At 38.7% G+C, this 12,500-nt stretch overlaps 1 protein-coding gene across 1 annotated transcript in view; it reads left to right on the top strand.

The window, feature by feature from the left end:
- The first annotated feature begins 2,051 nt into the window (after positions 1 to 2,051).
- The window catches only part of LOC138039695 (uncharacterized), a 65,695-nt gene continuing 55,246 nt past the window's right edge, over positions 2,052 to 12,500 (top strand). Inside the window, exons 1-6 of the mRNA XM_068885540.1 lie at positions 2,052 to 2,058; positions 5,011 to 5,067; positions 5,936 to 5,992; positions 6,407 to 6,463; positions 7,612 to 7,659; positions 11,647 to 12,048. Coding sequence (XP_068741641.1) covers positions 2,052 to 2,058; positions 5,011 to 5,067; positions 5,936 to 5,992; positions 6,407 to 6,463; positions 7,612 to 7,659; positions 11,647 to 12,048 — 628 coding nt within the window. The remainder of the gene's footprint in view (positions 2,059 to 5,010; positions 5,068 to 5,935; positions 5,993 to 6,406; positions 6,464 to 7,611; positions 7,660 to 11,646; positions 12,049 to 12,500) is intronic.

Below are 12,500 nucleotides of genomic sequence, written 5' to 3' on the forward strand. Positions count from 1 at the left end.
TCTGTTGGTATGTAGGGGGTTCAAGGTTAAAAGGAATTAAAGGATCAGATAACGTTGGTATCCAGCTTGGAAGGTTGAAGACTCTGGTCGGATTTAGTGACGATAGAGTTCTTGTAAAGTAATCAAAACACTCGTCCATGACGAATGAAGGGAGCATTTCGGCTTTTGCATTGAAGATCTTTTTGACATAACCCTAGAAATTTTTAGAGATGGAATAATCATGATTCATCGGGTCAGTGTTGACTTGAGAAGTGTTGTTTCGCAGCTTGTCACGCAGTAGGCGAGATACGTATTTTATTTCAGCGATATCTGCGCTAGCGGAGTGTTTTAAGACTTTCATGTTTAGATTTGTCTTTGTACTTTTTTGTCAGGCGTCATCAGTAGCTTGTGCGACTTGACCAAAATTGGCAGTGAAATAGTCATAAATAGTGTCGTTTAAAAGTTTGATACTTGAGCTGAGATTTTGAGCCGTGATTGGATGATTAAGAAAAAGGACTGATTTGAAATACTCGTTGGCCGTTATCCATTGATCATCAGATTTAGGTAGATTTATTCCTGTTATAATAATTTCCTGTTTTAATAATAATAATAATAATAATAATAATAATAATAATAATAATAATAATAATAATAATAATGCGGTATTTATATAGCGCCATTTCAAGCGATGTCCAATGGCGCTTTACAGTACATTTTTAAGAAAAAGGCATAACCTAAAGCACAATGTTAAGACGACTGAATGTAAAATGACTAATTTCTTAAAAATCCTCTCTTAATTTACTTGAAAAAAGTAAAAACAAGAAATAACTAATGTAATAAAAACGCTTTTTTTGAATAGATAAGTCTTTTCTTAAAACTGTTCAAGTTTTCACAGTCTCTAAGGGCCGGTTCAGACGCCGATCTTTTCATGATCCGAACTCAATTCGAATTTGGACCGACCCAAATTAACAAAAGTACGCTTGTTGATTCAGACGCCGTTCTTTTTGGCCGTTCCTAATACAGTTCCAGTAAAAACAATGAAAATGGTCAGCAGTTTTCAGGAGTAGTAAATAAACATGGCGGATGCTGCTAGCCTATACATCCGTCGTCCAAAATCGATGTTTATTTTACGTGTCATGTGCAAGAAAGCGGTAATTCGAAGAAAAAGGATGCAGACCGCTTTGCCTTTTCAAACGTTGAGCACTTAGTGCAAATTGGTATTTGACATTTAAGGCAAGTGTACTTTGTGTTAGAAAAACACGAACTACACATATTAGGGCCGTTTATACGAGAGAAAATAAGCAGCGGCTTACTCTGGCCGCGGCGTACATAATACGCGAAAGAAACTATTTATACGAGTTTACATGAACTCCCACGCCAGGATAAGCCGCGGCTTGAGAAAGCCGTGAACGCAGATTTTGTACCATTTATACGGGGTGTTCGCGTCTTATGTAAGCCGCAGCCAGAGGAAGCCGCGGCTATTTTCTCTCGAATAAACGGCCCTATTATCTTCACTGATGCTACTTTGACAAGCATAAGTAGCTCTCCATGTCACCATTTTGAGCGAGTGACGTATACAAGCTCCAGTATGCATGCTTTCTGAGGTAAACTTCTTGCGAAATACATTATAATAATAATTTATGCATTAGGATCGGCAAATGAATCAAAGGCGTTCCAAAGGCGAAATTCCCGGCTAAGCCAGGCGGGAAGAACGGGTGAGCTGTTCCAAATTGATTCAGACGCGCGCAGATCTTTTCATGTACTTAATTCAAGGAATTAGGTTCGGCTCATGAAAAGATCGGCGTCTGAACCGGGCCTTAGTTCCAGTGGCATCTCATTCCACAACTTAGGAGATGCTACCGAAAAAGACCGCAAGCCGTAGTTTCGCAATTTGTAGCTAACATCGAACAGACGATGACTATTTGCAGATCTTAAGTTGCGCCAAGGAACGTATCTCCTAACTAGATTTGACAAATATGAAGGGCTAGGCCATTTAAACATTTAAAAAAGTCATCAAACGGTTCTTAAAAACTATGCGCTGTTCAATCGGAAGCCAATGCAGCTCATACAATATGGATGGTATGTGTTCATGTTTAGATGTAAGCGTAACGATTCTGGCCGCTACGTTTTGAACATGCTGAAGTCTCGTCTAGGTTTGTTTAGGGAGTCCATACAGTAATGAGTTACAAAAGTCCAGTTTGGATAACGAAAGCACGCATGAGTATTTCAGCGGTTCGGCGACTGATGAATTTCCTTATGCGGCTAATATTTCGAAGGTGATAGAAACCTGCCTTACACATGGCTGTGACATGGTGTTCCATAGACATAGATGTATCATAAAAAACCTCAATATTTCTAACTGGTGATGACTTGCAAATCACCTCATCACAGACTGAAATTGAGGTCAGGGGCGGAAGTAGGCGATAACGGCCATTCGGGACAATTAGTTCTGTCTTGTCCAAGCCTCAATATCTCGTACACAGTCTTCTATCACTGATTTTGCTAGGTCAACAGAGGATGATTCAAAGCTGAGGTATAATTGAGTATCATTTGCATACAGATGGAAGTTGACTTTATGACATCTCATAATATCATCCAAGGGTGAAGTGTAAAACAGGAATAAAATAAGGCCAAGGACACTACCCTGTGAAATATCATAATGTAGCTTGCGACTGGATGACATGCCAACGTTTACTTTTACGGTCTGGTGACGATCCGACAGGTATGATTTGAGCCACTCGAGCACATTGTCCACGATGCCAAAACGATGTGAAAGACGATAAAAAAGAGTCTGGTGATCCACTGTATCAAATGCTGCTGAAAGATCTAATAGCAGCAATATCACACAAGAGTTATTATCAATAGCTCGCAGTGTATCATCCTGGACTTTAATCAGTGCAGTTTCCGTGCTATGATGCTGTTTATAGGCAGACTGATACATTTCATTTAGGTTGTTATCTTCAATATGATTGCTACAACCTTTCCAATGCATTTGGAAATAAGTGCTAGGTTTGAGATTGGACGAAAGCTGATGCTGAATTCTTCGTGATTGAAATTCGCTTTCTTAAGACGAGGAGAGAAAGACGCATTTTTCAGACTAGATGGAACTACGTTATCGGTAATAGACATGTTAACTATTTTATTCAGCACTGGTTTTAAATCGTAAAAACTGTTGTAGGGCTAGGATCAAAACCACATGACCTACACGCAAACTTGGAATTAAACTTCTCCAACTGCGTCTCAGTGACAGGTGTGAACTGGCGGAATAAAATCTTACTGTGTTCGAGGCTCGCATCAGTTAAAGGGTATTCTAGGTTTACTCTCCGGCAATCAAGATATTGTGCTAATATTCTGCTCAAAATAATCGGCGAATTTACTTGCAAGATCTACTGAAGAGTTACAGGGAGGGTAGAGCTTTTCAGCTCTGCCCTTAAGCAAGGTTTCTAGGGTACCAAACAATTCCTTTGGTATGGACTCAAGTTCGGCGATAAGATCTGTGTAATAGCTTGCTTTGGAAGCCCGGATAAACCGGTGGACTATTATACACTGTTGCATGTAGATTTCCCTGTGTATTATTAGTCTTGTTTTTCGCCAACGACGTTCCAGTTTTCTCCGTTTTACTTTCTGTTCTTGGACCTTGGATTACAATCTTACTTTTGGCAGGAGCGTGGGCGTCAAGTAGCGAACCTAACTTCATGTTGTATCTTTCGACCCAGTCGTTTAGCGATACGATGTCGTTATCGATTAAATTCGAGTTCTTAATGTCCTTGGAAAACTAGACTCCTGTAGATTATTTTTTTTCTCAAGAGGAGGTTTGCATAAGAGCACTTTGCAAGTTATTGTATAATGATCAGATAGAGCCCGATCAGTTACTGAAGACTCTCCTACAGTACCAGTGTTATCTTCTGATCTGCTGATGATCAAATCTAGATTGTAGTTTCCTTTGTGTGTCGGTTGCTCTACGTGCCGAGCATATTCAAAGGTTTGTAGCAATCCTATTATTATGATCATCCATGTGAAAGTTGAAGTCACCAACTACCATAATATGTCCCTTCTCAGTAGCCAATTTCTCAAGGATTGATCCAAACTAATCAAAAAACAGTTCACGGGTGAGGGAGGAGCCACGTTTCTGTACACGCCATGATATCAATCTTTTCCCCGATCACAAAGTCATTCAGGATAGTAGCCTTGTTTTTAATAGATCTAGTGGTTAGCAAACAAAATTGAATGGCCTTGCATGGTTTAAACTTTGGGACTAGAGGAGTGCGTGGAATGACAAGAAGGTTTCAATTTTGATTGTTTCTTGTGGCCTTGTTTTTCAAAACATGTCCACACATGTGTGGAAGTAAAATTGTCACAGGAATTGTGCCAGGCGTATTTGCACTTGCTGGTGCATGGTAGCAGGACCTCTGTGAATGTCTTTCTGAAGAGGTCACGTGTGATCCGGAAACCCGCGCGTCATCACACTCAGAGTCTCGAAAGGAGCTCGTCACGAAAGGGTGATCAAGGACAAAGACGTTGTTGGTTTGGCTACCAGTGAAGGTGTTACTTTGAATATTTGATGCGTCCAGGTGGCGTATTGAAACTCCGAGATCGACCAGACATCTCCAAACACTCGCTGACAAAGGTTTAGGCTTAGAAAATATTAATTAAAGAGCAAATCGCATTCAAAAAAGAACGATTGTACATTCGCTCCATCTCCAGTGATAGTAGAGTCCAATGATGGAAGAAGTAGATAACAAATCAATATACAAAAGGTTCAAAAAGCGACAAGAACTGATAAAACTGGGGAGCAAGATTCGGATGTGTGCTGCCAGGTAGGCGCTCACGCTTCTTCCTCCTCGCGTAAGTAAAAGCTAGTAAATGATAAGTAGATAGATAAACCTCGAATGAAACAAATTGCAGTCGACAATGCAACTTAACTGCTTGTTGTAAAATAAACCCAACAATGACATAGAAAAATTAATTTATAAAACATTTTAAAATTATCATGTGAGGTTACAAATGACTTTTTTGTTTGTTTGCTTTTAGTATCAGCAATGTCTTCATCACGTAAGACTCCAAGTACTTTAGCTTCTTCCTCCTCGCGTAAGTAAAAGCTAGTAAACGGTAGGTAGGTAGATAAACCTCTTATGAAACAAATTGCAGTCGCCAATGCAACTAAACTGCTTATTTATAAAACATTTAAAAATTATCATGCGAAGTTACAAATGAATTTGTTTGTTTGTTTGTGTTTTATTATCAGCGATGCCTTCATCACCTGTGTCTCCAAGTACTTTGGCTTCTTCCTCCTCGCGTAAGTAAAAGCTAGTATAGTAAACGATAGGTAGATAGATAAACCTCTTGCAGTTGACAATGCAACTAAACCGCTTGGTGTAAAATAAACCCAATAAAAACATAGTAAACTGTTTCTTTTTGTAAAGAAAGTGATGAGTCATACAAGGATTTCTGGCGAGCGTGTACTGGAATACTAAATTTGTGATTAGTTTTCTTTGACGGTTGTTGCGTGATCCAAGCGCAAAAGGGTGGGAAAAACGGAGGAAAGTGGAACGTACGTACGGAACGTTAAAATTCAAAGTAGTCTTATTTTTTTAGCCTAAGGAACCTCAGTAAACAAAATCATTACCCTTTCCTGGGCCAATTTTGAAATTTACTCCTATCACCAAATATAAAAAAAAAATCAGAAAAAAATTCATTAAATCTGAACTAACTCCGATCTCTCTCTTCGCTTGCATTTAGATATCTTTAGTTGAAGTAAATTAAGTGAATTAACGTGATTGATATCATCAACTTTAAGAAAATCTCCATAAACAATAATAGTGCTTCACAAATACATTTTTGGACACTTTTCTTTTATTCATGACCACAAACTGATTGTTTAAAGTAGTTCATAATCGAGATTATTGATAGATAAATTATGATTTCCCTCGTGCATTTCTTTGTTGTTGTTTTTTAGCACCAGCGATGTCTTCATCATCTGTGACTCAGATAATTTTAGGTTCTTACCCCTCATGTAAGTAAAAGCCAGTAAACGAAAGGTAGATAGACTGTAAACCTATAGCGCCTCTCATGAAACAAATTGCAGTCAACAATACAACTGAACTGCCTCTACACAGAAAAATAAATTTGTAAAACGTTTTAAGATTATTAGGTGAAGTTACGAAGTAAAGTTGATTCCTTTAATCATTTTCTGGTAAAGCTTCAGTTTGCAGTGATTATTAGGAAGAGAATTTTCGAAGCGATCTGTTTTAAAAACTGTATCAGCAGAAAGGTCTCCCGTTTCTGTTTTTTTGTGAGGATGATATCCAGTTGTTAAATGACCAGCACCTGGGGTCGTTACCGTTTACGTACTCTTTTGAAAACGGGCAGCAGTGTCTAATCGTGTTTAAAACTTCCATAAACATGAATTTCTTTTTTTTTTTTTAAGCGTCAGCGATGTCTTCATCATCTGGAACTCCAAGAACTTTAGCTTCTTCCTCCTCATGTAAGTAAAAGCTAGTACACGATAGGTAGATAAATAACCTTTTATGAACCAAATATCAGTGGACAATACAACTGAAGTGCTTCTTATCAAATAAACGAAATAAAACATAGAAAAATAAATTTATAAAACATTTTAAGATTATCATGTGAAGTTACAAAGTAAGGTAAATTCCGAATTTACCTTACTTTAATCATTTTCTGGTAAAGCTTAACTTTGCATTGTGTTTCTTGTCAGGTATATAATGTGGTTATGCCATCGTTTTCAATGTACCTGCATACCCAAGATCAGCTCAACTTTAGTGTTCGTATGTCGTTCCAATTCATCTAGTGATCGGCAATAGCAAAGTTTCAACATATTTGAGTTAGGTCTTTCTTCTTTTGGTTTGTCCCACGATTTGATTGTAACGAGGTCTGTGACTGTAAAGGCTAGATGCAAGCTAGTCCGACACAATACCAACGTGTAAACAAAGCGCTGGTGGGGAGAGGTTTCCTTGGCTTGGGTCAATGTTCGCTACTCCTTTATGGTCTATTAATTTTTACGGCCAATTATAGACCCCATCTTAGTCACTTTTGGGTAAATGTAGTTTTAGCAACAGCAACTTAGTCTTAGCCTAGAATGAAGTGTCACATTTGGTGTACTAAAGAAGGAACACTTTACTTTCCATCTGCAGTAAAAACATTCTAGTGCATTTGCTATCCTGTAAATATTCCGCTTCAGTTGTTTCTGTAGCAACTTTTTTTTACAGCGAATCTTTCCATTTTCAAAATGCCACAAGCCATAATTTTTATACCCCTAAATCTCGACAATTTGGAACCCCATTCCAGTAACTCTGTCGGGAACGCTGTTGAAAATGCAAACCCCACCCCAATCCACTCGTGAAAATGCGACCCCATCCAGCAGGAAAGCAAAGAGTCTTTCCATACTTCTTCATCCTCTTCCCTTCAGTTAAATAGGGAACCATAAGGAAATCAGCTACTTCGGAAAAAGCAGGGTCCGTAATCTCACTCGTTGTGGTTTGGACCCTGTAGCGCGCACTCAAATTGGAATCTTTTCTTGTTGAGTGACACCCACTACCTGGTTGAAAGCTTTATAAGAATAGAATGCATTATAGCTAATAAGTGATATATATTTTTTCTCCTGTTGAACAGTATCTTCACCTAGTAGCCCTTCCGTCACCCCAGCAACAAAGCCACCAGGTAAGAGATAGCTGGCTGTAGTTAATAAATAAATAAATAAATAAATAATCATAAAATAATTTACCTTCTATAATTGAGATGGTCATATCAAAATGCATATTTTGCACATTGCAGTCGGATTGTGCAGATTCAGTACTTTTTTATTTGGTAACCTGAAAGAAGAGTTATACATTGACATGTGATGTCCCTTTGTTGGTATAAATAATCACAAACAGTTCATTTTGCAACACACACAGGAAACCCTTGATATTTCCTTTTATAATTACCTATGAGTTCGATAAACTAAAGAATTTCAGCGATCTTTGACCTCGCATGTTATGTTTGGAGATCGCAGTCTTCAAATCGAACTTCTTGAATATCACGTGGCCTTATACGTCATGTGGAGATTACGCAAAGCGGGAAACCTTGGCACTGGGTCAATGCAACATTCCTTTGGATTTGAGTATGAGTACCCCTACGAGAATGGATTTTCCGAGCAGGAGCACACATAGTATAAACCCGATCAGTCGAATCAACGAAAATCCGCATCCAAAATTATGGCAGAGATTTAGAGGTTCGAGAATGCTTTTCGTGCGAAAATATGCCAGGTTTGCAACCTTATAATCAACATAGCTCTTTTTATTGGGAGTGAACTTCAGGACTGAGCGATGTGGGCTCGTGGACTTTGTAGTAAATACTTTTTGGCTGTGGTATAGCATGGCATGTATAAATAAGCGTAACAAGCTGTATCACGTTTTTCAGTCTTTTACCCTTCTGTCAACATACCATGTTCGCCGAAGGAGCCAGTAACTCGTATTTTTACCCGCAGTTCAGTCATATGGCAGGTCGGTTTAAGAATGCCTTTTTTTTTTTGGGACACTTGCCAAATTTGGCCGAAAAGTAGAGAATTTAATGTACTTGGTTTCCTCGTTATATGAGCAACGCGTGCTCTTCTTTCGCTGCCTTTTTTGCGTAAGAATTACATGTAGGCATTTATTTTTGTACCTTCATAAAACTTCGCCTCCATATATATAAAAAAAAGAAACAATTTCAAAATTACAAAATGTGAGTTTTACAGTCTATAACTACGAAGACAACAGTACAAAGTGTAACACGTGCACTTGAAGGGAATAGAATGCTTCTTAAGTAATTAGTGTTTGAATTTCCTTACTTTTTTTTATGTTGTATTTTAACCAATGCAACTTGCTAGGCAGCAAAAAAAAAAAAAGAACAAAAAAAACCTGTAAATCGCCTTCTTAGGACTCTGAAATCGAGCCTTCAACACAAACGACATCTATTAAAACAGACAAACAAATCTTTAGTGAACTATATACACTGTGAGACAGACAAACAAATAAAAGTGCCATAGCTTATCAAGTAATTCGAAAGCAGTGGTTTAATACACAACACAACAGGGCATCTGAATATTTACATACTTATTTCAGCTTTCTTACGGTTATGTTTGCATGCCAGCAGCAAACCAGTAAAAATACAGTTTAGCCTAACCGCGCCCGGCATTGGTTTATAGCACTTGATATGGATCCTGCTATCTTCTTTCGCACGAAAAGGCGAGAAAAGATGACTTTGTGAATAATGAAAACTACCGATTAAACAAAGGGTAGGTATAATTATCTAAAAAAGAGAAAAGTCAAAAACTGCTCAATGTGCATAATCTGCACAATCCGCATAATCTGCAAGATCTGCAAGATCTGCATAGAGATCGTATTCTTGGCTTCTCCAACCATCTCCAGGCATTTCGGGATTCACAGAACAGCCCAATACCCACTATATCACTGAGCGTGATGATTGTGCGAGTGTAAGTCCGTGTTCACTAGAAAATAGGCCCTCAGAGCGTACCTAAATTAAAATACGAAACAGGTCTATTGAAAGTGTCTATGGTGTCTTTAAAGCTCCTTTCGGACCTCAAAATAGAACGGAAATGCCTTTCCCAGCAGAAAATAGGCAAAAAATAATCAGATATGACGGTCATGCTTTCACGATTCATTGAATTACCTCACGAGCTCATGACTTTATTGTATCTGGGGAACGGAGTTTTTACAGACCGAATTAGTTTTAGAAAACGCTCAAGACCTTTCCATCTAATCGCAAGCCTTGCATGACAAATTATCACCCATGGGATTGAGAATGGTCACTCGTGCAATCCAAATCTTATTCAATAACTCGTCTAAAAAAAATGCCGTTAGTCCTAGTATTGGAGTTATAGGCTACTGGTTGTGGGATCCTGATTATCTAGTAAAAAATAAAGTCTTCTTCAAACTTTTGACTTTGCAAAAACGAATGTGGACCTATGTAGTATTACAACATGGATCGCGGCCTTTATAACCTAGTTGTCTTTCTTGACCTACAAAAGGCCTTCGATACAGTAAATCACGTGCTCGTACTTGGTAAACTTGAGGCTTGTGGTATTAGAGATGATGCACTTAATCTTCGTGCTTCCTATTTAGCGGATTGGAAGCAAACATGCCAAGTGAATGGTAAACAATTTGGTTTAAGAACAGTATCTTGTGGAATCCCTCAGGATTCAATTCTGGGTCCGCTTTTCTTTTTGGTATACATTAATGATTTGCCAAATTGCCTCAAACACACCACACCAAGAATGTTTGCTGACGATACCAGCTTAACAGCCTATGGGGAAAATATTGAAGAAATCGAATTAGGACTTAATGAAGACTTGGAAAAATTAGATTTTGGCTACAAGCAAATAAGCTAATCCTTAATGTTGCGACGACAGAGTATATGCTCATCGGTTCACGTCAAAGACTGGCTAAGATTCCCTTGGAACCAAATGTATGTATTGGGAGTGATCCGATCAAAAGAGTCAGACATACCAAAATACTTGGGAGTGTATGTTGATGAATCTCTTACGTGGAGCAAGCATATTGAAGAAATAACTAAAAAGATTACAGCAGTAATTAGTGCTCTAAAACGGCTTAGAAGTTTTGCAAGTCGAGATGTACTTGTTTCTGTTTATAATGTTCTAATTATGCCTCACTTCGATTATTGTTGAGAGGTTTGGGATTCATTAGGAAGTGTATTAGCTGAAAGGCTTCAGAAGCTCCATAGCAGATGCGCTAGGGTAATCATGCGTTACAAAAACGAGGCTGGACAGTCTGAATTAGCCGTACGTCATCTTGGCTGGAGTTTACTAAGCGAACGCAGATTTCATAGTAAGGCTAGGCAAATCTTTAAGGTTCTCCATGACTTGGCACCTGTAAGGCTTTCTTACAGCATTAAGAATTCGTGCTCAGCCAACAGTTATCAACTAAGGAACGCTGATAATAGCTTGGCCCTTCCATTGCCAAAGACTGAACTTTTAAAGAAGAGTTTCAGCTACAATGGTGCTAGGGTCTGGAATTCCTTACCAAATGAAATACGTAATTGTGAAGCTTTGCCTATGTTTGATAAGCTTATTTCAACCAATAGACCAAATGTCGTATAATAATATATTTCTTAGGGTTATATCAAACGCACGAATAGTTTTGATCATGGTTGTTTGTATAGTTAGTATATTTTAATTATTCTATTTAGGGTTATATTTAATGTACAAATAGTTTTAATCATCGTTGTTAGTATATTTAGTATATTTTAATTCTTTAGTTAGCTTACGCCCCTACTGGAAAACAGCTATTGTTTTTTACATTGTTGAATAGACTAGCGTGATTAAATAAAGTTGATCTTATCTTATCTTATCTTATCCTAAAAAACCCTCACATTCCTTCTGAATTTTACCGGTCACAGAAAACCGTTCTTGTCCTCCTTATGTGTCTTTATCCATTGTTTCGTTAGCAAAGGGATGTTAAAGCACCAAAGGGACACTGCAGTTTTGGTGTATGTCAACCAGCGTGATATCTCGATTTGCTGGATGCGCTTTTAAAAACACCACGGAAACAAAATACCAGTTGACTTAGACCCGTATTACCAATATTGCGCTCATTACAAGATAACGAAGTCGATGGGATTTAATAATTTCTTTTAAATTGTCCTCAGAATGTACAAACTACAGAGTTCTCGATGATCCCAGTGTATCAGCAACATACAGATTGGACGGTTTATCGGTTGATCCTTGCACTGACAGAATCAAGCCTGGCTCGCACCGGTTTGGCGGAGAAGCTGGAAACCAAATGGCTGACACTTGCGTTAAGATGTGTCATTGCGGTGCTCTGTATCCAGGCTGGCTTACTGGAGGACACCCCTCTGTGGAGGATGGTGCTGTCGTGCGTAAAGTGTGTTTCGTGGGACATCGAGGATGCTGTGAGGCTTCGGTTTACATCAGTATTCGCAACTGCAGTGGATTTTACGTTTATAAACTGACGTCCATACCATCAAGGTATTGCCGCTATGGTTACTGTGCCAGCACCGGATATGAAGAGCCAACATCCTCAGCGAAAGGTAAACGCTGTGTCCGTAAGTTTCTCATCATCATGGATGTATAGTTACGCGTTCATATAAGCTAGGAGGGTAGTCGTCGCCTCCTGGATTTAATAAACATGTTCGTTGCGACGCTGTTGCAATTTTTCGTGCACCTTGTCTTGCAAGACAAGTTGCACGAAACATTGTCTAATGTAACACACACCTTGCAACGGCCTGCAATGCTGCGTTAAGTTGCAAATATCGTTGCTTAGGTATAATAGAGCCTACTTTCCGCAACCCTCTCCACGACGCTGCAACGAATCTTTTCAAGCATTGTGTAGGGGGGAGCAGCAATGGTATTTAGCCTTAGAGTAAGTTTGCTTGCATGTAACCAAGTATGCAAGGTCCTCACTAAGACATGATTTAATGCTAACTACATACCTACGCATGTAAGATGCGTATCATCGGCGTACATCCTCGGTTCACAGTGT

This window comes from Montipora capricornis, chromosome 3 (genome assembly GCF_036669925.1).
Source record: "Montipora capricornis isolate CH-2021 chromosome 3, ASM3666992v2, whole genome shotgun sequence".
Taxonomy (NCBI): Eukaryota; Metazoa; Cnidaria; class Anthozoa; order Scleractinia; family Acroporidae; genus Montipora; species Montipora capricornis.